The sequence below is a fragment of the Coregonus lavaretus genome (genome assembly GCF_964263955.1).
Source record: "Coregonus lavaretus genome assembly, chromosome: 24".
NCBI lineage: Eukaryota > Metazoa > Chordata > Actinopteri > Salmoniformes > Salmonidae > Coregonus > Coregonus lavaretus.
Genome location: NC_140011.1, coordinates 4,373,799 through 4,400,832, shown reverse-complemented (window position 1 = coordinate 4,400,832; position 27,034 = coordinate 4,373,799). Strand labels below are relative to the sequence as shown.

At 42.6% G+C, this 27,034-nt stretch overlaps 1 protein-coding gene across 1 annotated transcript in view; it reads right to left on the bottom strand.

The window, feature by feature from the left end:
* LOC311099947 (ral guanine nucleotide dissociation stimulator-like) overlaps positions 1-26,139 on the bottom strand; it is a gene marked incomplete at its 3' end in the record, with an annotated part of 68,097 nt that extends 41,958 nt beyond the window's left edge. Inside the window, exon 1 of the mRNA XM_084140666.1 lies at positions 25,884-26,139. Coding sequence (XP_083996792.1) covers positions 25,884-26,075 — 192 coding nt within the window. The 5' untranslated portion in view covers positions 26,076-26,139. The remainder of the gene's footprint in view (positions 1-25,883) is intronic.
* Between the last annotated feature and the right edge of the window lie 895 nt (positions 26,140-27,034).

Below are 27,034 nucleotides of genomic sequence, written 5' to 3'. Positions count from 1 at the left end.
ATGCAGAGATCATCCATTCACCCACACCGCGCCTCACAAAGACACGGTGGTTGGAACCAAAAATCTCCAATTTGGACTCCAGACCAAAGGACGAGTTTCCACCGGTCTAATGTCCATTGCTCGTGTTTCTTGGCCCAAGCAAGTCTCTTCTTCTTATTGGTGTCCTTTAGTAGTGGTTTCTTCGCAGCAATTCAACCATGAAGATTCACACAGTCCCCTCTGAACAGTTGACGTTGAGATGCGTCTGTGACTTGAACTCTGTGAAGCATTTATTTGGGCTGCAATTTCTGAGGCTGGTAACTGTAATGAACTTATCCTCTGCAGCAGAGGTAACTCTGGGTCTTCCATTCCTGTGGCGGTCCTCATGAGAGCCAGTATCATCATAGCGCATGATGGTTTTTGCGACTGCACTTGAAGAAGCTTTCAAAGTTCTTGAAATGTTCCGTATTGACTGACCTTCACGTCTTAAAGTAATGATGGGCTGTCATTTCTCTTTGCTTATTTGAGTTGTTCTTGCCATAATATGGACTTGGTATTTTACCAAATAGGGCTATCTTCTGTATACCCCACCTACCTTGTCACAACACAACTGATTGGCTCAAATGCATTAAGAAATTCCACAAATTAACTTTTTAGAAGACACACCTATTAATTGAAATGCATTCCAGGTGACTACCTCATGAAGTTGGTTGAGAGAATGCAAAGCTGTCATCAAGGCAAAGGGTGGCTATTTGAAGAATCTCAAATATAAAATATATTTTGATTTGTTTAGCACTTTTTTGGTTACTACATGATTCCATATGTGTTATTTCATAGTTGTGATGTCTTCACTATTATTCTTTAATGTAAAAATAAAGAAAGACCCTTGAATGAGTAGGTGTGCCCAAACTTTTGACTGCTACTGTATATTTCGTCTCCAATGTTTATTGAAAACATTTGTCACTCAAATACATTGTTACAGTTGTTGGTTAGCTAGCTGGCTAGCAAATTTGAGCCATATTAGCAGAGACGTGACATTAGTCAAAACACCTCAAAACAAGACATGGTATCAAGAACAAGATCAAACGAGCTGAAACGAGCCACTTACGATTCACCACATGGCAGTTTCTTGTCATTGTTGCTAGCTATCTGGCCATACAGAACCATAACAACTGCCCCTTTGTAGCACGTGCATAATTTCCGTGACTTTGTCAGCTAACCTGTCTATAATGTAGTTATTGTTCTTCTTATAAGACCAATTTTGTCCAATAACGGACTGGTGCCCTGATTTAACAATTTATAGTAATAATTGGACACACTACTCTACAAGGGTAAGCAAGAGGCAGTGGAGAGGTTAAGAATGAACTAGTGAACGTCTCTTCACCTCTCTCACTCTTAACATCTCTGGCATTTTCTCACGTCTTCCTTATCTCACAGATTACAAAGGGAAACCCAGCCACGAGCTGCCCAGTGAAGTGAGCGTACCAGACAAGCTAAACGCCTTCTATGCTTACTTTGAGTCAAGCAACACTGAACCATGCATGAGAGCACCAGCTGTTCTGGACGACTGTGTGATCACACTCTCCGTAGCCGATGTGAGTAAGACCTTTAAACAGGTTAACATTCACAAGGCCGCAGGGCAGACAGTCTTCACTGACATTTTCAACCTTTCCCTGACCCAGTCTGTAATACATACATGTTTCAAGCAGACCATCCCTGTGCCCAAGAACACCAAGGTAACCTGTCTAAATGACTATCGCCCCACAGCACTCACATCTGTAGCCATTAAATGATTTGAAAGGCTGGTCATGACTCACATCAACACCATCATCCCAGACACCCTAGACCCACTCCAATTCACATACCGCCCCTACAGATCCACAGATGATGCTATCTCTATTGCACTCCACACTGCCCTCTCCCACCTGGACAAGAGGAACACCTATGTGAGAATGCTGTTCATTGACTACAGCTCAGCATTCAACACCATAGTGCCCTCCAAGCTCATCACTAAGCTAAGGACCCTGGGACTGAACACCTCCCTCTGCAACTGGATCCTCAGCTTCCTGATGGGCCGCCCCCAGGTGGTAAGAGGTCCCCTGTAGCTCAGTTGGTAGAGCATGGCGCTTGCAACACCAGGGTTGAGGGTTCGTTTACCACGGGGGTCAGTATGAAAATGTATGCACTCACTAACTGTAAGTCGCTTTGGATAAGAGCGTCTGCTAAATGACTAAAATGTAAATGTAAGGGTAGGCAACAACTCATCCGCCATGCTGACCCTCAACACGGGGGCCCCTCAGGGGTGCATGCTTAGTCCCCTCCTGCAATCCCTGTTCACTCACGACTGTGTAGCCATGCAGACTCCAACACCATCATTACGTTTGCTAACGACACAATGGTGGTAGGCCTGATCACAGACGACAATGAGCTAACCTATAGGGAGGAGGTCAGAGACCTGTCAGTGTGGTGCCAGGACAACCTCTCCCTCAACGTCAGCAAGACAAACGAGCTGATCGTAGACTACAGGAAACTGAGGGCAGAGCACGCCACCATTAACATCGATGGGGCTGTAGTGGAGCGGGTCGAGAGCTTCAAGTTCCTTGGTGTCCACGTTACTAAGTATTTATAATGGTCCACACACACCAACACAGTTGTGAAGAGGGCACAACCATACCTCTTTCCCCTCAAGAGGCTGAAAAGATTTGGCATGGACCCTCAGATCTTCAAAAGTTCTACAGCTGCACCATTGAGAGCATCCTGACTGGCTGCATCACCGCTTGGTATGGCAACTTCTTGGCATCCGACCGCAAGGCGCTACAGAGGGTAGTGCGTACGGCCCAGCAGCTCCCTGCCATCCAGGACCTCTATACCAAGTGGTGTCAGAGAAAGGCCCTAAAAATTGTCAAAGACTCCAGCCACCCAAGTCATAGACTGTTCTCTCTGCTAACTGCAAACAGTACCGATCCACCAAGTCTGGAACCAACAGGACCCTGAACAGCTTCTACCCCCAAGCCATAAGACTGCTAAATAGTTTGTTGAATAGTTAACCAAATAGCTACCCGGACTATCTGCACTGACCTTTTTTGCACTAACTTTTTTTGACTCATCACATTTGATGCTGCTGCTGTTTATTATTTATCCTGTTGCCTAGTCACTTTATTCCTAGTTATATGTACATACTGTATCTACCTGAATTACCTTGTACCCCTGCATAACGACTCGGTACTGGTACCTTGTGTATATAGCCAAGTTATCGTTGTGCATTTATTATTACTTTTATTATTACGTTTTATAACTTTTTTATTATTTCTCTATTTTCTTTCTCTCTGCATTGTTGGGAAGGGCCCATAAGTAAGCATTTCACTGTTAGTCTACACCTGTTGTTTACAAAGCATGTGACGAATAACATTTGACTTGAGTGATGTCTAGGCGGGCAACAATCACTCTCTATCCCCCTCCTCCACCCCTTACCATTCCGCAAAACAACGATGGCCCTTGAAGCGATAAGATCATGTGCGACTTAGATCTCCGGTCCGGGCCAATTGTTTATATCTCACTTTTAGTCCCTCCACTGCTGCCACATTTCCTCACTCCCTCATCCCTCCTTCTCTCTCTCCTTCTCTCTCCTCTCCTTCTACTTCAGTCACGTCTCTCAGGCTGACTTTCATGGTTGCTATAATATGTGGCTATAATAAGGAAACTCCTTGCACTATCCATCCAGGTAGGTGTAGCATGTACAGTATTGTGTGTGCAAAGTATAATTAAAGACATGCTCCGGAACTTTGTATTTTTTTTACCTACCATTTTGGTCTGGATGTGTCAATGTGTTGTTCATTCATGCACACACAACAGAGCGAGAGAGACAGCAATGATGTGGTGCCCATATCTGCACATATGTGATGTAGTGCACCATTTTCGGGGACCACTTTTGGCTCGTGAGCACTACTACTTTCAGAACTACTGGCTAAAAAGTATACAACAGTACTGGAGAATCTCTTTAATGGAATACATTTTTGGTTTTAGAGTAAGCTACAGAGGATAGACATACAGACAAGGTGGAGGAGAAGCCCAGAGAGAGAGAGTAAAGACAAAGAAAGAGAGGGGAAGTTATTTGGCAAAGGGCTAATGCTGGTGACGTCTGCCGTGATATTCTCTAAAGTGGTCTGAACTGCCGTGAGGACGCTAGGCTAATAGCTTTAACGTCCCCACTCTGTCCTCCCTCCCTCCCTCACGAGCCAGTGAGTCAGTCATCGATCCCCGGCAGGCTCCGTGTGCATACTCTCTGGTCCCACTGTGCCACAACCACCAAGGCAGGATGCTGCTGGCTGACAGAAGCCTCACTGCCCTCTCTGGGCTGTCCCCAGGGACAAGCATAACAGTCTGGGGCCGAGGGGAGAGAGTGAGGAAGCCCGCCTGGTGCCCCAGCGAAGCAGTTGGATCAGTTTCACCACGGAGTGTTCCATGGAGTGTTATGGGTTGATTTAGCTTTCAAATATACACACACGCATGCACACACACACACATCCAAATGAGCCACACACATGCACATCCTGGTGTATCCTTTTGAAACTGAAGATCATCGAATCCCATTTCCTTTTGTCCTTCAATACCATATTAAACCTCCTGTCCTGTATGCTTTCGACTTCCCCTAACACAATTATAAATGGTTATTTTGTGAGAGAACATACTGAGCCCCTGTATCCTGTACTACGGTAACAAAGGATCACAAGGTTGAACTTTCTTTTCATTTTCCATCTCACAAACTAGCCCTTCATCTCCTTTGGAAATGAATACCCTCCGATGAAATAAATGTGTGCTTTGGTCCGAGTTGGAGCAGGATATTTGGCCTGGTCTGTTCTGGCACCGTGCTGCTTGTTTTAATAGAGTGGTGAGAGTCAGCACATGAAACATCAGGCGGACACCTACGCAAACCAAAAGTGGGAGGGAAGAGTGCAAGCGGACTGAGCAAAGCAAAGCTGACCTGGGCTTATTCAATTTGAGTGGTATTATGACAATTCTTGTGTTGTCTTAATTTATATCCTGCTGTGGGGAAGTGTAGGCTACGTAAAATGATTTGGCACCCAAAACTCCTATACTGGCTATCTAAATGAAAGAGGGTGTTAGTGCCCATGTGCTTGCAGAGCAATGAAAAGTTGGGCTGTCTGAGAATATCCTCTCAATATTTATTTCATGCCAAAAGGCATTATCAGTTGTCTTAGAGGTGGGAGTTAGGATTAAAAGGATTGATACTGTCAATCTGTAGCTGACCAAAGGAGTGAGTCTGTCTGAAAGACACCCACGCAAAAACAATGTATTTACCCCGCGTAAGCATAGAGGAGTAATGCTATCACTAGTAGTGAACTCCCTACAAAGCAACACGAAGTGGCCATAGAATATCTAACCGGAGCAAGTCCAAGGTTGTGTCCTCGTGTTACACCCTCCTTTGTTTGGTTGTAGTGAAGAAGGTCAAGATCGTTCATTGCTGTGGCTATGACTCGGAACGTGTAAGATAATAGGATAATACTGGTGACAACACTACGTGATAGCCTGCGTCCTCTGTTTTGGGTCACACACAGCGAGGGGGAGAGGGGAGGGGCCGCATTCACGCTTCTCTTCCTTGTTAATTCACTGCAGACTTTTTGGTCTGTTTCTCTCAATCTGCCTCCTGTGTGCAGGAATCCGAAAGAATAACACCCTTGCGCTTTGCTATGAAAACATGGAGGAGAGAAATGAGGACTGGAAGCACCTGATTTGATTTGATTTGACCACAAGGGTGAATTCTGAGACCAATCTTTATTTTAATTTTAATATTGCTAGCATATCTTTCGTCCCTGTTCTGTAAATACCCCCAGACTTAACTGTAATCTTTTGCCGTCCGATAATCAGAACGAACGTAACGTAAAGTAAACTTGTTTTTGAAATGATTATCTTCTCTCAGTGGCCCTATATCAATACCTAGCTCTGGCTGCCAGAGCTTTGTGGGAAAATAGGGAAATATAGAGGTAGGCCTGATGGGGTCCAGGTGTGTAGCTGTAGTACTGTACTGCTCAGGCCCCAGTCTTCCTTTAGAGAGGCATGTCACCACAAAATGGCCTCCATCCACTTCCCTCCGCTATTCTGTGCCTCTTTCAAGCCTCCTCTCTCTTATCTCCTCTCTTCTACCACAGCTCTCCTTTTCACTCCCTTTCACTGCCCTAGATCAATCCGCCCCCCTCTCTCTTTCTCTCTCTCAACTCCAAATCACTGTCCCTTCTATTGTCAACCCCTTTTTGTCATCCTCTGCTGTTCAGTGTTCTCTCAATCGATAATAACAGCAATGGATGTGACGACAACAAAAGGAGTCCTGTCTCTATCTGCCTCTGTGCCTTTGCTTTGGTTTGTTATGGCTGAACTCTTGGCTTCTGACCGGAGAGTTCAACAATGAATACACACAAAGCCAAATTAATGAACAAGAGATGAGCCCACCATTGTGTAACAGAGAACGATAGGAAGAAGGAAAACAGAAAAAGTCAGCCTTGGAGAAATGTTTGGCAGAAATTAAAGACAACCCTCTCTGTTTTCCTTCCTTTATATGACCTAGAACAATATGTAGTCCTGTCAACATGTGTTGTGTTATGCAATCCAATAAAACCTGGTTCCTATTACTTGTTTAAGGCATAAGTTTAAGGTATCAACTACATTCAGCTGTTTGGGTTCTTATACTGTAGCATGACCATTAGAACATACTAGAACAGGCTTAACAACAGTGTTATTTAACTAATCTGCAAGAGCTAACGGAGGAGCTTCAAATTAAAAAGACCAAAACAAGACAGAAATGACAACAAGCTGACCTGACCATAAAAAAATGCTACGTCAATCGAAAACAAAAGCAGAACCTTGAAAGTCATTCAAAAACTATTTGAATATTTCTGAAGCTAAAGCCTTATCCTAAACTACTTTGAGGTATTCAAAACCTTTTTGAACTGTTCTAACCCAACAGCAGACTAATCTCAGCCTGTGTTTTGTTTTGAACAGTTAAAGGGATACTTCGGTATTTTGGCAATGAAGCCCTTTATCTACTTCCCCAGAGTCAGATGAACTCTTTGATACCATTTGAATGTCTCTGCGTGCAGTTTGAAGGAAGATGCTAACTAGTGTTAGCGCAAATGCTAGCTGTTACCATAGACTTCCAGTCATTGCCCTAATGCTAGTTAGCATTGGCTTGCGAAACTACCTCTAACTTCCTTCATACTGGATGCAGAGACATAAAAATGATATCCATGAGTTCATCTGACTCTGAGGAAGTAGATAAATGGGCTTCATTGACAAAATTGGACACACTCTTTTCACGCCATTTCTATACATCACGATGGGTGTGAGTTTCAAAGTACAATGACTGTCCAATGCGCATCCACGTTCAACCGAGAACCCTCCACCTGGGACCTCACAACTTCTTCATCGACATCACTATGGTGGGTTTATACTTTATAGTTTACAATTGCATTTTCATAGTAGTACATCATTTTGCTTTATTTGAACTAATGATAGCTAGCTACTAAGTGGCTGGACCAGTTTTGGAACGATGTGTAACGTCAGGTTTTGCTTGCTGGCCAACCAACAACGTCAATGCAGCTATTAAAGCCAATCTACTAAACTTACCTGAATGAAATATATGAAACTGATCATGACTTCACTGCGATTGGTTAGTCAACATGCAATAATACCTGTATACTGTCAATCACTGCGGTGAATGATTTGCGTTTAGATCAAGAGTGTCTGCGGGTTTTGGTTTTTCCTTTCAATTAAGCCCTAGACAATCAGGAGAGGGGAGTTCCTTACTAGTTAGTGACCTTAATTCATCAATCAAGTACAAGGGAGGAGCGGAAACCCGCAGACACTCGGCCCTCCATGGAATAACTTTAACACGTGTGATGTAGAGGAACAAGATCAAATGAACTGAGCCTAGCCTACCCTGTCCCTTTATCTTTTCAGTGACTGTGATGTGCAAAAAAAAGATGCTAACCAATACTTCAGGTCAGTATGACCAATGATCATGCCTAAATACATTGATATGCATGATATGTGTGTGAGTTGTACAGTAGTAGACCTAGCGGCATAAACTGTATGTGTGTGAGCATCTCTCTCTCCCTATACTTCACAATATGTAGACTTCTTCAACTACCAAAGACATACTTTTATCCAGCTGAAGCAATCTATGATGTGTATTATATGGTGTCAGTTTTACAGAAAATCTAGCTACATAAGCTGTATGTGTGTGAAGAGAAGAGAAGAACATGACGATATAGTTTATGGCCAGAGGATAACAAGGAATTAAGAGGTAGTGCTGGATGCATGACATCATCAACTGTAAACGAGTGGAATTGATATGATAGCCTTAACTGGAAGCATCTGGAAGCATCTTAATTGAATTTCATAGTGGAAAGCTAAAGGAAGGGCAGGAAGAGGGAGGGAGATGGGGAAAGAGAGGGAAGAAAGAGAAAGAACAGGGATAGAAGGTGAATGTTGGTAGAACGAAACTGACGCATGGAGACAGTTTGTTTACAGGATGTTGGGGAAGCATCTTTCAGACACAGACCAGCTCGATATCCAACCATTATACAACCCCCCACACACTATCAGATGGAAGAAGGAAGGTATTGAGTTTCCAGGAGACACTGGATACATAGTCGAGGATCTATACGTCTCCAGGGGTACAACTGGGTCCGAATTTGAACACCATCTGCTTCTATGGCCTCAGGAAAGGCAGAGAGAGTGTGTGTGTCTATATTTGATAGGAAGGAACAGGAGGGCCTTCGCTTTCACTGCAGGTCAGAGGTCACAGAACGGATTGACACGTCTAGTGAAAAGGCAGAGTAGGGTCTATAAAGTGGGTGTTGGGAGACATTAAATATGACAGAAATGCCATAATGTAACATTCTGCGCTTTTTAGGGGACCAAACAAAAAATAAAACAGGCATGCGTCAAGATAAAAACCGTTCTTTGAAAATGTCTGCTCTATTTTACAGAAATTAGATGAACGGCCTGCAATTCTGGCCTCAAGCTCACAGTCAATTCGCATGACCAAAACATTTAATAAAATACTAACATCAAAAAGCCACCCAGAAGAACCTTAATGGTTATTGATGGAGTTGGTTTGCAGGGGCGTGTGTATGTGGCGAGAGCCCTTGAGTGAGAAGAACGATTAGCCTAATCAACTAACAGGATTAAGAGTGGGAGGATTAGATGGAGACACAGTACCGCCACTCTCTAGGCTCGTGACCAGCATTGGCGATACACACGCAGATTCACAAAAAGGCGCTTTTTGGGGAAAATGTGCCACTCTGTGCTGTGATCAACTGGAACCATGAGACAAACACCACGCTTGTTCGATAGCCTCGTGGCATCCAGCGCATTTAGATGAAGATGTACAGTGCATTCGGAAAGTATTCAGACCCCTTAACTTTTTCCACATTTTGTTACTTTCTAAAATTGATTAAATCGTTTTTTTACCTCATCAATCTACACACAATACCCATAATGACAAAGCAAAAACTAGAAAAAACCCCGGAAATATTACATTTACATAAGTAATCAGACCCTTTACTCAGTACTTTGTTGAAGCACCTTTCGCAGCGATTACAGCCTCGAGTCTTCTTGGGTATAACGCTACAAGCTTGGCACACCTGTATTTGGGGAGTTTCTCCCATTCTTCTCTGCAGATCCTCTCAAGCTCTGTCAGGTTGGATGGGGAGCGTTGCTGCACAGCTATTTTCAGGTCTCTCCAGAGATGTTCGATCGGGTTCAAGTCCGGGCTCTGGCTGGGCCACTCAAGGACATTAAGAGACTTGTCCCGAAGCCACTCCTGCCTTGTCTTGGCTGTGTGCTTAGGGTCGTTGTTCTGTTGGAAGGTGAACCTTCGCCCCAGTCTGAGGTCCTGAGCGCTCTGGAGCAGGTTTTCATCAAGAATCTCTCTGTACTTTGCTCCGTTCATCTTTCCCTCGATCGGGGACATCCCCACAGCATGATGCTGCCACCACCACGCTTCCCCATAGGGATGGTGCCAGGTTTCCTCCAGATGTGACGCTTGGCATTCAGGCCAAAGAGTTCAATATTGGTTTCATCAGACCATAGAATCTTGTTTCTCATGGTCTGAGAGTCTTTAGGTGCCTGTCCAAGGCCCTTCTCCCCCGATTGCTCAGTTTGGTCGGGCAGCCAGCTCTAGGAAGATTAATTTACCACAGGTGGACTCCAATCAAGTTGTAGAAACATCTCAAGGATGATCAATGAAAACAGGATGCACCTGAGCTCAATTTTGAGCCTCAAAGAAATAAGGTATTTCCGTTTTTTTATGTGCAAAAATGTCTACAAACCTGTTTTCGCTTTGTCATTATGGGGTATTGTGTGTAGATTGCTGAGGAATTGTTTTATTTAATTCATTTTAGAATAAGGCTGTAACGTAACAAAACTTGGAAAAAGTCAAGGGGTCTGAATACTTTCCGAAGGCACTTTATGTTTACTGTAAGTGGGGTATTTAAGGAAAAGGGACCCAGCCATGGCTAAAATTATATTATTTATTCTCAAAATAACGTCAAGGGCTCAAGGACCTCTTCTATGTGTGATACAGTTGACAGTGGGCAGTCCCTTTACGAAATGACCCTAAAATAATTTGAGCATTACAACTTGCCGTTTTCAAAACAAGTTAGGACACATAATTAGCTATTACATGGTCTTATGCAACAACTCCAGTGAAACCAGCATCCTGTAGCAGCAGTGCTCAGTTAATGAGTAACAGGACCATGGCCAACAAAAGGTGTCTCGTCAAATTCTGGCAACACGGATCTTTAACTATCTGGTCATCCGCAGGGGAGATCAATTGCTCCCTTGTTTTGGCCGAAGGGCCTAATGCAAGAGATGTTCCACTCCTTCCCATGGCCTTATACAAAATTGGCAGATAATATTCTATGATGCTGCTGGGAAAAAACGGGAAGCAGCCTTCACAGTATGAATCCACCTGATCAGAGCAGATTTCCATGCTTCAGAACCTGGCTTTAAGCCAGGTCCCCTGTAGCTCAGTTGGTAGAGCATGGCGCTTGCAACGCCAGGGTTGTGGGTTCGTTTCCCACGGGGAGCCAGTATGAAAATGTATGTACTCACTAACTGTAAGTCGCTCTGGATAAGCAAATTACGGTTTACTGGTTGGGCTATAAATAGCTATTGTTGACCAAGCTTGTCCCGAGATTCACAAAGGGAGGACTGTGTGTTGGTCAGATGTTAACGCCTTTGTGTCAGGTTAGCTGAGTCTGTAGGAAGTTGGGGTCAATGCCAATCCTCATAGCAAAATGGACAATCTTCAACTGACGTATTGGATTTCTGTCTTTAACTGACTGGTGTTGAACGGGAATTGAGCCCTATAATGGTATACAGCTAGCACCTGACAGACATGGATGTTGTTGTTTGTCCAGCACTGGATGTGCGTTAACACTTTATCTTCAATGCACTAGTAAAATGTACTTGATAGGCAGAAGCAAACAATGTATACAATACAGTCTAGGCCTATATCTCTTGCAGACTGAGAAGCACTGAAAAGTAGGTTTAAAAGATATATAGCTAAAGTAGAGTGACTGGCTGGTCAATTATATTTCCGTCTCGTTTGGGTCTATTTACGTTTATTGGAGGGAAAGTTGGCCATGGAAAGAATGTGTCAGCTGGTTGAGACTGTGGCATACGTCCCACTGTCCATGTGGGAAAATGCTGGATTCTACTGTGAAGATCTCTATGATCTATATAATAATATTATACTATTATTATTCTATAGTGGAAACTACAATCAAATCCAATACAATCTGCATTAGCAATGTGTATTTAGTATCTTTGTTTACAATAGCCGCAGCACAAACACACCTGTCGTATTCTTGAGCAATTCTGAAATGTTTGTTAGGGGAGTCCATGTGGAATTTAGAGTACTCAAAACCGTTCTGTGAGTTTATCTGACCATGGAAAACAACTGTATGTTCATATCTACTGCTCACTACTGCGTAACTACTACTGAATAAATACTGTAAGCAAGTTACAATTTAATTCAGCCCCTACTAGGCTTGTCCCTATCATTTAGGTAATATTCAGTTAAAACTACTTCCATTCGCTTCGCAATGCGCAGACTAAAAGCAGAGCGTAGACAGCACAGGTTGCTTTAAATTCTTCTCTTTTACCAAGTTTTGCTAGTGATTTATGGCCATAAGATATGGAAAGTGTGTCAATAACCACAATATGCCCTCTTTCCTTATTCCTGCACACTATATCTAAGTGCCTGGCTAGAAATGGACACCAGTTGCTCTCGCTCAAGCCTCCTCTGCTTTTGTACAGTACAGTATGGGTGGAAGAAAGCAGAGTTGCTTAATGAAACAGCAGATGTGAAATTAAGCTGTTTTGAGTTAGCCAGTAAGCCAACACTTCTCCTCCCTCCAGAACTACATGAGGGAAAATCATTGAATTAAAAAAAATATTCTAACAAAGATGTCGAAGATTCATGGATGGATGAAACGCTTCACAGTCACCCTCCACTCACAAAAGGTATTTAGTGTACGGGGGGGTTCTAAGCTGACATACGGAATTGTTTTAAGAAGATCATACCATGGATCATTTAGCTATTTGATTTAGAACTTTAGGACTCCTTTAGGTATGCCCAAAAAATATTTAATTTGGCCTTTACTACTATAGCCCATAGAAAAACATTGAATAACACATTCATAAATGGCAAAAAAGACAGTCAAAAAATAAATCATAAGGAATAAGGTTTTGAAGTGTCTGTCCTATATCTAGGAGATATAAGAAAGCTCAGGAAATACATTTCCGTTCAAAAGTTTGGGATCACTTAGAAATGTCCTTGTTTTCGAAAGAAAAGTGAAGAGGCAACTCCGGGATGCTGACCTTCTAGACAGAGTTGAAAAGAAAAAGCCATATCTCAGACTACCCATCTTAATATTTTCTTTTTATTGGCCAGTCTGAGATATGGCTTTTTCTTTGCAACTCTGCCTAGAAGGTCAGCATCCCGGAGTCGCCTCTTCACTGTTGACGTTGAGACTTGTGTTTTGCGGGTACTATTTAATGAAGCTGCCAGTTGAGGACCTGTCTCTCAAACTAGACACTCTAATGTATTTGTCCTCTTGCTCAGTTGTGCACCGGGGCCTCCCACTCCTCTTTCTATTCTGGTTAGAGCCAGTTTGCGCTGTTCTGTGAAGGGATTAGTACACAGCGTTGTACGAGATCTTCAGTTTCTTGGCAATTTCTCGCATGGAATAGCCTTCATTTCTCAGAACAAGAATAGACTGACGAGTTTCAGAAGAAAGTTCTTTGTTTCTGGCCATTTTGAGCCTGTAATCGAACCTACAATTGCTGATGCTCCAGATAATCAACTAGTCTCAAGAAGGCCAGTTTTATTGCTTCATCAGTTTTCAGCTGTGCTAACATAATTGCAAAAGGGTTTTCTAATGATCAATTAGCCTTTTAAAATGATAAACTTGGAAACACATCGTGCCATTACATGTATGTATGTATGGATTTATGTATGTATGGATGGAGCATAATGTATTAACAGTTTTATTAACATTTTCAAGTACTGGTGACAAATCATGAATTCCGATTATTGCATAGATTGTAATGGACACATATGATGTGTGTAAAATACTTTTTTGAAGGTTGTACTGATTATGATGAGCTAATGCTAAGTAATTTTCCAGCTATGTGTGGCGCCATGTATGTTCACATTATACAATGCATTCTGGGTGTCACGTAAACGTCTGTGAGACCAAAGATGCTATAACAAAATGAGGTGAAGGAATGGTTCACTCAACCTACGAGTAAACTTCCGGAAGTTAATGAAGGGAAGTGAATGATCATAGATGACACACCCCCTTCAACATGCATACTGCAAACAGACCAAACTCATCTTGTCTCCTCTTATTATCTTTGGTTGATGCGAAAAAACAAACAGGGTGGCGTGCACAAACTACCCATCGTTGGATTACTTTTGATTTTTAGAAAGTGTTTTACTCAATTATTTCGATCAATGGTGAGCTATCCCATGATGTGATGAATTGTAAATGGTAATTGCTATTAGCTAATTCATATTGTGGTTTCTATCAGCCGAGAGTTAGCTAAATATGACCGCTTATGTTATGTCAATCTTTCCTCAGTTAGTGCTAGGACTAATGTAGCCTACATTTTCTGGTTTGGATGATTGTGTTATGCTGTTGCTATTTCTGTGAATGTCTGAACATTGCATCTAAATATAAACTGGTCACTTTCAGGACATAACTTTGTAAGGACTGTGTTTGTGCAAAATGTTTCTGTGAGAAAACAGTGTGGCCAGCTCAAACGCTGACTGTTGTGTCAATCGAAACTGGATGTTCCAAATAAGCGTTCTAATCACACCGGTTTGAGTGTGCACTGCAGCAACCACTGTAGAATGATCACACCCATTTGTTGGTACGTGTCAAAGGGTTAAGTGACCTAATGGGAACGTTGCCAAATGTCCTCAGGACGTCCCGTTTGCTGGGTTATTCCTTGATCGTGTAGGGCTTACTATATAATTTTGTAGTATAGTATAGAATGTTTTACTACACACTGTTGTATCCCTCAATCGTGTAATACTTGCTATATAATGTTGTAGTATACTGTAGAATACACTAGACACTGTAGTACCTTTCAGTCATTACAGCTTTTCTCAATCACGTGCAAGCAATTTTCGGATTTGTGTTGAAACGTACAGTATTTATAGCAGAACAGCAATGATCAAATACTCAAATACATTTACAGAACTTCTGATTATTGTCTTGCCTTATTACCTTGCATATCTAAGACCACCTTTTGCAAAACATTAAATGAAAAAATCACTGTTAAGTATTTTGTTCACAGAATATTAACACATTGTTTTCATCAGAAGAGAAATGTGTGCAATTGTGTTCACTGTTTCCGGCAATCAGTAAATACTACTGCACAAAATTCTAAATCATCCCATCAGTGTCATACCATGTACAATATATGGAACAATCTAGGCAATGGAGATTGTCTAATTGTTACAATATTGCGGACATGCAGAGAATGAAGTTGGGTTACTTCTACGTAACTTTGGGTTACTCCTAAGTCATCATCTCCAACATTGTGACCTTCCATTAAAGAGCTTTGCTTTGGTGTGGATTTAGGCCTATACATTCATATTAGTGTTCCTCCATTGTATTCAGCTTTCCTTATTTCTATTGTGGATTGTATTTCTCTGCGCCAATGCAAAGTCTACAAAACTATGAGCAAATCAACCTTTGTATTGAATACATGGAATTGGATTGTGATGATACCGATGAATGAATGAAACCTGCACACAATGTGCTTATTTTCTAATTTTATTTATCAGGAATAATATTTGATTTAATGTGTATGAAATTGTTTGGTGAAATATGCATAAAAGCAGTCATTGCCCATAATGCTGCACCTTTGGATAGTTGTACTTCCGATTTTGATCATCATGATTTATTGACTGCAAAGAAAATGTGTTGATCTACTTGGATTTTTTAAACACAGACTTACTTTCTGTTTTGTCTGCTTGGACTCAAGAGAGTATGGTTGTGTTAATCTTTTTGCAGGCAGTTGTGTTCTTTTGATGAATGTATTTGCAATTTTGACAGTATAATATATTTTTGATGAATGTATTTTTGAAAACACATTTACTGTTTTGCACAGAGTTCTTTATCTTGTAGACCCTATTTTGTAAATCGACAACATTGTTCCAAAAAAATGCTTGTACGCGATTGAGAAAAACTTTAAAAGCACTTACTATAGAATTTTGTACTACATTGCAAAAGACTGTCCCATAAGACATTGTACCATAGTGTACTATAGTACGTACTATAGTTTACCATAGTATACTGTGGTGCGTACTATGGTAGGCCAACAAATAAATGTACTATGATAGCTTTGTAAATAATGTCATTTGTTTATCCATATTACTCTACTGTGCAATGACAATCATGTACATAATTAATATGTTGTACTGTAAATATGTAGCCATTGAAACATTTAATGTATCATGGTGGAAAGTTTGAAATCATGCCATGAATAAGAACATTTTATTTATGGAAGAAATCATGGTTAATACCCTCAAACCCACATGAAAAAATACTATAGTTTACTATAGAATACTACAGTACTTACTACAGTGAAGGAAAAAAGTATTTGATCTCCTGCTGATTTTGTACGTTTGCCCACTGACAAAGACATGATCAGTCTATAATTTTAATGGTAGGTTTATTTGAACAGTGAGAGACAGAATAACAACAACAAAATCCAGAAAAACACATGTCAAAAATGTTATAAATTGATTTGCATTTTAATGAGGGAAATAAGTATTTGACCCCTCTGCAAAACATGACTTAGTACTTGGTGGCAAAACCCTTGTTGGCAATCACAGAGGTCAGACGTTTATTGTAGTTGGCCACCAGGTTTGCACACATCTCAGGAGGGATTTTGTCCCACTCCTCTTTGCAGATCTTCTCCAAGTCATTAAGGTTTGTATACATCTGGCCCTTCATTGGACACTGTGTTAACAAACCTCCAAACGAGCTTCAATGCCATACAACAATCCTTCAGTAGCCTTCAACTGCTCTTAAACACTAGTAAAACTAAATGCATGCTTTTCAATCGAACGCTGCTAGCACCCGCCCACCCGACTAGAATCACCACTCTCGACGGGTCTGACCTAGAGTATGTGGACAACTACAAATATCTAGGTGTCTGGTTAGACTGTAAACTCAACTTCCAGACTCACATAAAGAATCTCCAATCCAAAGTTAAATCTAGAATCGGCTTCCTATTTCGCAACAAAGCCTCCTTCACTCATGCTGCCAAACATGCCCTCGTAAAACTGACTATCCTACCGATCCTTGACTTCGGCGATGTCATTTACAAAATAGCCTCCAACACTCTACTCAGCAAATTGGATGTAGTCTATCACAGTGCCATCCGTTTTGTCTCCAAAGCCCCATACACTACCCACCACTGTGACCTGTACGCTCTTGTTGGCTGGTCCTCACTACATGTTCGTCGTCAAACCCACTGGCTCCAGGCCATCTATAAATCACTGCTAGGCAAATCCCCGCCTTATCTTAGCTCATTGGTCACCATAGCAGCACCCACTCGTAGTCTGCGCTCCAGCAGGTATATCTCACTGGTCATTCCCAAAGCCAACACCTCCTTTGGCCGCCATTCCTTCCAGTTCTCTGCTGCCAATGACTGGAACGAATTGCAAAAATCTCTGAAGCTGGAGACTCTTATCTCCCTCAATAACTTTAAGCATCAGTTGTCAGAGCACCTTACCGATCACTGCACCTGTACACAGCCCATCTGAAATTAGCCCACCCAACTACCTCATCCCTATATTGTTATTTATTTTGCTCTTTTGCACCCCAGTATCTCTATTTGCACATCATCTCTTGCACATCTAGCATTCCAGTGTTAATACTATTGTAATTATTCTGCACTATAGCCTATTTATTGCCTTACCTCCATAACTTGCTACATTTGCACACACTGTATATATATTTTCTGTTGTATTTCTGACTTTATGTTTTTTTTTACCCCATATGTAACTCTGTGTTGTTTTTATTGCACTACTTTGCTTTATCTTGGCCAGGTCGCAGTTGTAAATGAGAACCTGTTCTCAACTGGCTTACCTGGATAAATAAAGGTGAAAAAAAAAAAAAAAAAAAAAAAAAAAAAAAAAAGGTTTTGAGGCTGACGTTTGGCAACTCGAACCTTCAGCTCCCTCCACAGATTTTCTGTGGGATAAGGTCTGGAGACTGGCTAGGCCACTCCAGGACCTTAATGTGCTTCTTCTTGAGCCACTCCTTTGTTGCCTTGGCCGTGTGTTTTGGGTCATTGTCATGCTGGAATACCCATCCACGACCCATTTTCAATGCCCTGGCTGAGGGAAGGAGGTTTCTCACACAAGATTTGACGTTACATGGCCCCGTCCATTGTCCCTTTGATGCGGTGAAGTTGTCCTGTCCCCTTAGCAGAAAAACACCCCCAAAGCATAATGTTTCCACCTCCATGTTTGTCGGTGGGGATGGTGTGCTTGGGGTCATAGGCAGCATTTCTCCTCCTCCAAACACGGCGAGTTGAGTTGATGCCAAAGAGCTCAATTTTGGTCTCATCTGACCACAACACTTTCACCCAATTCTCCTCTGAATCATTCAGATGTTCATTGGCAAACTTCAGACGGCCCTGTATATGTGCTTTCTTGAGCAGGGGGACCTTGCGGGCGCTGTAGGATTTCAGTCCTTCACGGCATAGTGTGTTACCAATTGTTTTCTTGGTGACTATGGTCCCAGCTGCCTTGAGATCATTGACAAGATCCTCCCGTGTAGTTCTGGGCTGATTCCTGACCGTTCTCATGATCATTACAACTCCACGAGGTGAGATCTTGCATGGAGCCCCAGGCCGAGGGAGATTGACAGTTCTTTTGTGTTTCTTCCATTTGTGAATAATCGCATCAACTGTTGTCACCTTCTCACCAAGCTGCTTGGCGATGGTCTTGTAGCCCATTCCAGCCTTGTGTAGGTCTACAATCTTGTCCCTGACATCCTTGGAGAGCTCTTTGGTCTTGGCATTTTTCTGGATTTTTTTGTTGTTATTCTGTTTCTCACTGTTCAAATAAACCTACCATTAAAATTATAGACTGATCATTTCTTTGTCAGTGGGCAAACGTACAAAATCAGCAGGGAATCAAATACTTTTTTCCCTCACTGTATATAATTTTATAGTACACGTTAGTAAACTGTAGTGTACTGTAGAATACTATACTACAGTCGTGGTCAAACGTTTTGAGAATGACACAAGTATTGGTCTTCACAAAGTTCGCTGCTTCAGTGTTATGAGATATTTTTGTCAGATGTTACTACGGTATACTGAAGTATAATTACAAGCATTCCAAAAGTGTCAAAGGCTTTTATTGACAATTACATTAAGTTTATGCAAAGAGTCCATATTTGCAGTGTTGACCATTCTTTTTCAAGTCCTCTGCAATCCGCCCTGGCATGCTGTCAATTAACTTCTGGGCCACATCCTTATTGATGGCAGCCCATTCTTGCATAATCAATGCATGGAGTTTGTCAGAATTTGTGGGTTTTTGTTTGTCCGCCCGCCTCTTGAGTATCGACCACAAGTTCTCAATGGGATTAAGGTCTGGGGAGTTTCCTGGCCATGGACCCAAAATTTCGATGTTTTGTTCCCCGAGCCACTTAGTTATCGCTTTTGCCTTATGACAAGGTGCTCCATCATGCTGGAAAAGACATTGGTCGTCACCAAACTGTTCTTGGATGGTTGGGAGAAGTTGCTCTCGGAGGATGTGTTGGTACCATTCTTTATTCATGGCTGTGTTCTTAGGCAAAATTGTGAGTGAGCCCACTCCCTTGGCTGAGAAGCAACCCCACACATGAATGGTCTCAGGATGCTTTACTGTTGGCATGACACAGGACTGATGGTAACGCTCACCTTGTCTTCTACGGACAAGGTGTTTTCCGGATGCCCCAAACAATTGGAAAGGGGATTCATCAGAGAAAATGACTTTACCCCAGTCCTCAGCAGTCCAATCCCTGTACCTTTTGCAGAATATCAGTCTGTCCCTGATGTTTTTCCTGGAGAGAAGTGGCTTCTTTGCTGCCCTTCTTGACACCAGGCCATCCTCCAAAAGTCTTTGCTTCACTGTGCGTGTAAATGCACTCACACCTGCCTGCTGCCATTCCTGAGCAAGCTCTGCACTGGTGGTGCCCCGATCCCGCAGCTGAATCAACTTTAGGAGATGGTCCTGGCGCTTGCTGGACTTTCTTGGGCGCCCTGACGCCTTCTTCACAACAATTGAACCTCTATCCTTGAAGTTCTTGATTGTCCGATAAATGGTTGATTTAGGTGCAATCTTACTAGCAGCAATATCCTTGCCTGTGAAGCCCTTTTTGTGCAAAGCAATGATGACGGCACGTGTTTCCTTGCAGGTAACCATGATTAACAGAGGAAGAACAATGATTTCAAGCACCACCCTCCTTTTAAAGCTCTTTTATTCTAACTCAATCAGCATGACAGAGTGATCTCCAGCCTTGTCCTCGTCAACACTCTCACCTGTGTTAACGAGAGAATCACTGACATGATGGCAGCTGGACCTTTTGTGGCAGGGCTGAAATGCAGTGGAAATGTTTTTTGGGGGGATTAAGTTCATTTTCATGGCAAAGAGGGACATTGCAATTAATTGCAATTAATCTGATCACTCTTCATGACATTCTGGAGTATATGCTAATTGCCATCATCAAAACTGAGGCAGCAGACTTCGTGAAAATTAATATTTGTGTCATTCTCAAAACGTTTGACCACGACTGTACACACTGGATTGATATGCTAATATTTAGATTTGCATACACCCGGCCTATTCCCCTCCTCCATATAATTTACATGTACATTTTAGTCATTTTGCAGACACTCTTATCCAGAGCAACTTACAGTTAGTGCATTCATCTTAAGATAGCTAGGTGGGACAACCACATATCAAAGTCATAGTAAGTACATTATCCTCAATAAAGTAGCTATCAGCAGGTCAGAGCTAGTAAGAAAAAGAAAGTAAAGTCAAATCAAATCAAATTTTATTGGTCACATGCGCCGAATACAACAGGTGCAGACATTACAGTGAAATGCTTACTTACAGCCCTTAACCAACAGTGCATTTATTTTAAACAAAAAAGTAAGAATAAAACAACAACAAAAAAGTGTTGAGAAAAAAAGAGCAGAAGTAAAATAAAGTGACAGTAGGGAGGCTATATATACAGTAAAATAAAGTGACAGTAGGGAGGCTATATATACAGGGGGGTACCGTTGCATAGTCAATGTGCGGGGGCACCGGCTAGTTGAGGTAGTTGAGGTAATATGTACATGTGGGTAGAGTTAAAGTGACTATGCATAAATACTTAACAGAGTAGCAGCAGCGTAAAAAGGATGGGGTTGGGGGGCAGTGCAAATAGTCCGGGTAGCCATGATTAGCTGTTCAGGAGTCTTATGGCTTGGGGGTAGAAGCTGTTGAGAAATCTTTTGGACCTAGACTTGGCACTCCGGTACCGCTTGCCGTGCGGTAGCAGAGAGAACAGTCTATGACTAGGGTGGCTGGAGTCTTTGACAATTTTGAGGGCCTTCCTCTGACACCGCCTGGTATAGAGGTCCTGGATAGCAGGGAGCTTTGCCCCAGTGATGTACTGGGCCGTACGCACTACCCTCTGTAGTGCCTTGCGGTCAGAGGCCAAGCAGTTGCCATACCAGGCGGTGATGCAACCAGTCAGGATGCTCTCGATGGTGCAGCTGTAGAATTTTTTGAGGATCTGAGGACCCATGCCAAATCTTTTTAGTCTCCTGAGGGGGAATAGGCTTTGTCGTGCCCTCTTCACGACTGTCTTGGTGTGTTTGGACCATGATAGTTCGTTGGTGATGTGGACACCAAGGAACTTGAAGCTCTCAACCTGTTCCACTACAGCCCCGTCGATGAGAATGGGGGCGTGCTCAGTCCTCTTTTTTTTCCTGTAGTCCACAATCATCTCCTTTGTCTTGGTCACGTTGAGGGAGAGGTTGTTGTCCTGGCACCACACGGCCAGATCTCTGACCTCCTCCCTATAGGCTGTCTCATCGTTGTCGGTGATCAGGCCTACCACTGTTGTGTCGTCGGCAAACTTAATGATGGTGTTGGAGTCGTGCCTGGCCATGCAGTCATGGGTGAACAGAGAGTACAGGAGGGGACTGAGCACGCACCCCTGAGGGGCCCCCGTGTTGAGGATCAGTGTGGCAGATGTGTTGTTACCTACCCTTACCACCTGGGGGCGGCCCGTCAGGAAGTCCAGGATCCAGTTGCAGAGGGAGGTGTTTAGTCCCAGGATCCTTAGCTTAGTGATGAGCTTAGAGGGCACTATGGTGTTGAATGCTGAGCTGTAGTCAATGAATAGCATTCTCACGTAGGTGTTCCTCTTGTCCAGGTGGGAAAGGGCAGTGTGGAGTGCGATAGAGATTGCATCATCTGTGGATCTGTTGGGGCGGTATGCAAATTGGAGTGGGTCTAGGGTTTCTGGGATTATGCTGTTGATGTGAGCCATGACCAGTCTTTCAAAGCACTTCATGGCTACAGACGTCAGTGCTACGGGTCGGTAGTCATTTAGGCAGGTTATCTTAGAGTTCTTGGGCACGGGGACTATGGTGGTCTGCTTGAAACATGTTGGTATTACAGACTCAGTCAGGGACATGTTGAAAATGTCAGTGAAGACACTTGCCAGTTGGTCAGCACATGCTCGGAGTACACGTCCTGGTAATCCGTCTGGCCCTGCGGCCTTGTGAATGTTGACCTGCTTAAAAGTCTTACTCACATCGGCTACGGAGAGCGTGATCACATAGTCGTCCGGAACAGCTGGTGCTCTCATGCATGCTTCAGTGTTGCTTGCCTCGAAGCGAGCATAGAAGTGGTTTAGCTCGTCTGGTAGGCTTGTGTCACTGGGCAGCTCGCGGCTGTGCTTCCCTTTGTAGTCTGTAATAGTTTTCAAGCCCTGCCACATCCGACGAGCGTCAGAGCCAGTGTAGTATGATTCAATCTTAGACCTGTATTGACTCTTTGCCTGTTTGATGGTTCGTCGGAGGTCATAGCGGGATTTCTTATAAGCGTCCGGGTTAGAGTCCCGTTCCTTGAAAGCGGCAGCTCTACCCTTTAGCTCAGTGCGGATGTTTCCTGTAATCCATGGCTTCTGGTTGGGGCATGTACGTACGGTCACTGTGGGGACGACATCATCGATGCACTTATTGATGAAGCCAGTGACTGATGTGGTGTACTCCTCAATGCTGTCTGAAGAATCCCGGAACATGTTCCAGTCTGTGCTAGCAAAACAGTCCTGTAGCTTAGCATCTGCGTCATCTGACCACTTTTTTATTAGCCGAATCACTGGTGCTTCCTGCTTCAGTTTTTGCTTATAAGCAGGAATCAGGAGGATAGAGTTATGGTCAGATTTGCCAAATGGAGGGCGAGGGAGAGCTTTGTATGCGTCTCTGTGTGTGGAGTAAAGGTGGTCTAGAGTTTTTTTCCCTCTGGTTGCACATTTAACATGCTGGTAGAAATGAGGTAGAACGGATTTAAGTTTCCCTGCATTAAAGTCCCCGGCTACTAGGAGCGCTGCATCTGGATGAGCGTTTTCCTGTTGATTAATGGCCTTGTACAACTCATTCAGTGCAATCTTAATGCCAGCATTGGTTTGTGGTGGTAAATAGACAGCTATGAAAAATATAGATGAAAACTCTCTTGGTAAATAGTGTGGTCTACAGCTTATCATAAGATACTCTACCTCAGGCGAGCAAAACCTCGAGACTTCCTTAGTATTTGATTTTGTGCACCAGCTGTTGTTTACAAATATACAGAGACCGCCACCCCTCGTCTTACCGGAGCCTGCCGTTCTGTCCTGCCGATGTAGCGTATAGCCTGCTAGCTGAATGTTGTCATTGTTGTCGTTCAGCCACGACTCCGTGAAACATAAGATATTACAGTTTTTAATGTCCCGTTGGTAGGATAACCGTAATCTTAAATCGTCAATTTTATTCTCAAAAGATTGAACATTGGCTAATAGGATTGATGGGAGAGGCAGTTTACTCGTTCGCCGTCGGATCCTTACAAGGCACCCGGATCTGCGTCCACGATATCTCCGTCTCTTCCTCACGCGAATGACGGGGATCTGGGCCTTGTCGGGAGTCTGTAGAATATCCTTCGCGAACGCCTCGTTGAAGAAAAAGTCTTCGTCCAACGCGAAGTGAGTAATCGCTGTCCTGATATCCAGAAGCTCTCTTTGGTTATAAGAGAGTGCGAGTGCTAGTTCAGGAAAAGGGTGCTGTGAGATTATTTAATATACTCTTTGTCCTAGCTTCAGGGGGAAGCTGGTTCCACCATTGGGGTGCCAGGTCAGAGAAGAGCTTGGACTGGGCTGAGAGGGACCTGCCCTCCCGTAGGGGTGGGAGGGCCAAGAGACCAGAGGTGGCACCCATGAGTGAAAAGTATAGACCATATACGTTATTGTGTCCCCTACAGGTTATCTCTGTTACTTCACTTACTACAGTTTATAGAACAGGGGAGGAGGTCTGATATCCCTTCAGACCCCAGTCCTACCCACTTACAGGTTACGGAAAATGTGCTGTTTTAATATTTGTCTAGTAGGTTTCCTCAAGGACAAAGCCCCCACTTCTATGTCAAAGATAATAAAACAAAAACACTATAGTAAATACTACAGTAATATCTGCAAAAACACTACAATAAATACTACAGTATGCTACAGTCATGACCGCAAAAACACTACAGTGAATACTACAGTGAATACTATAGTATATAAATATAGTAATACTACAGTATTTATACCATAGTATACTATAGTATTTTTTCATGTGGGTACCCATGACATTCACAAACCTTCATATGCCCACTACAATACACACAAGCCTAACACACTTAAAAACTCACACAAAATGTGTCACACATTTCCCTCAATTACCACGACTAACCTGTACCCCCGCACATTGACTCTGTACCGGTACCCCCTGTATATAGCCACACTACTGTTATTTTACTGCTGTTTTTTAATTATTTTTTAGTTGTATTTTTTAGTTATCTATTTTCTACTTAACACTTATTTTTCTTAAAACTGCATTGTTGGTTAAGGGCTTGTAAATAAGTGTACACCTGTTGTATTCTGCGCATGTGACAAATACAATTTGATTTCATTTGATTTGACACTAAAACTATTATCCCCACACATGGCAGCAACAAACATAAATAAAGATGAGTTGATACTGACCCCAAAAAATCTTGTGTCTACTGGCTGTAATAGACGAGACAGAAGGAACCCTTGTCACTTTCTCAAACAGAGACAGACAAAGTCTCAGGACCAAAGATACCCTATGACATAGCCTATAACCTATGGCATCTCCAATGAGGTAGTGTGTTATTTGGTAAGTAGAACACACACTGCTTGGACAGCGGTCAACACCGTGACCCATTGGAATCCAATTGAATCAATTACTGCTACTGGTTCACTGGCTCAGTTTTAAAAGCTGTCTCGTGCCATTTGGAGGGGAAAATAAATAGTGACTGGTGTCTGTTCCATATAATAAATAATGTCAAATTATTATAATAATTGTTTTATTCAAATCAAATTGATGATGGCTCAAACTCATGTCACCATGTCACCTTGTCCATGGATGATTATTATGACTGGTTAATGCAATTTATTAATCATAGCATTCACTTGTTGAGCATATTTTAGTAATGTTATTTGCAGTGATTATAACAGTTTTCTTGTTGAGTGTCTATCTATCATGGACTATTATAGTTTCATCAAATTACTTGTACTAAAACATTACTTGTCCAACATGTTGTTTGCAGGGCTCACTTGCAAAAGGGACCTGTGTCTCAATGTTGACTCACTGCAAAAGTAAAAGTAAAATAAAATACAAACTGCCTATATTATGAAACTGGTTTCATGTTTATTCTTCAGCAATAAAGCATATAGATTTCACAACGTGTGTTTAAACATTTTGGAAAGAAATGGCCTACTAAAACTATGTTGCTGAGTTTCAAAAGGACATGCGCACTTAAATGTATTGGGCTTGAGTAACTGTGTCATTGACACTAAGGCAGAAGGAAACAACAAAACACAACAGAACACACATTTTATCCTCTAAAAATCACAGGCTATTCTTGCTTATCGATCAGGTGTCGCAGCTTCGACAGCAAACCAGTCACCAGACGCATTGAATGAACCGCACAAATGGCTAGAGTGTAGTACAGTGCGCCCAGTGCTCAGTGAAGAAATTACTGGTGATTTCCTTACCTCCAACTGCGGAAGGTCGGGGTCCAATTGGGTGAAGCTATGCAGGACAACGGGGCTCACATCCCCGGCGACCTCTAGTTTCACCCCGTCCCAGATGTTGCGAATCCTCCAGGTGCTGGCATCGAACATCACATCAGAGGAACCCAGCTTGATGCTGCGCCCCTCGCACTGAGCTACCGTCAGATAAACCATTGGCGTCGTCCGTCTGTATCGCTACAACAGCAACAATGTCATACGAAGCCAACACCGCGGTAGTCTTCCCCCATGTCATGCGGTTAAAAACGGCGACACGGTCTTTTTTCTCACAAAAGCAAGCAGAAGACTCGGGTGAATGTAGGCTACTGACCGATTTGTGTGTGCGTACAGTATGTCTGCACCGGGAAGCGGGGACGGGGTTAGCTTGGAAAGGTCCTCCACAGATCCTCCCCGGACGCAGAAACGCCTGCCCCCTCTTGAGAAGCTGATGTCATTTTCGCAGCAAAGTGATGAGGGGAGAAAGTCGTTCTGTAGGACATAGGTAGTAAACTATACTGCTCTTACCACGATTCACACCCTCATGTTAACTATCCAATGCTGTATTCGTGCACTTCAAGAAGATAGGCATAAGGTGGCCACCAAAATAAATGTAAACAACTGGGCAAAATGTCTCATGTCATACCCGTGGTATATGGTCTGATATCCCATGGAAGTCAACCAATTACTGCTTTTATTTTTTACTTATCTATTGTTTACTTAACACTTATCTTTCTTAAAACTGCATTGTTGTTTAAGGGCTTGTAAGTAAGCATTTCACTGTAAGGTCTACACCTGTTGTATAATAATAATAATATGCCATTTAGCAGACACTTTTATCCAAAGCGACTTACAGTCATATATTCGCGCATGTGACAAATACGATTTGATTTGATTTGATTTTATCAGCATTCAGGGCTCGAACCACCCAGTTTATAATAGTGTCTATAGCTCTACTGTACAGTATGCATGCCAGAGAATAAATTGGGATTTGTAAGGGTGGTGCTCTTCCCAAAACGATCTGTTAATTCTAATTTCTAACAAATCTATTAGGCCTACATTATAGCCTACATTCTCACTGTCTTCCACCTTAAAGTGATATAAAAACGGACATAATATTGTATTACATTATAGACAGG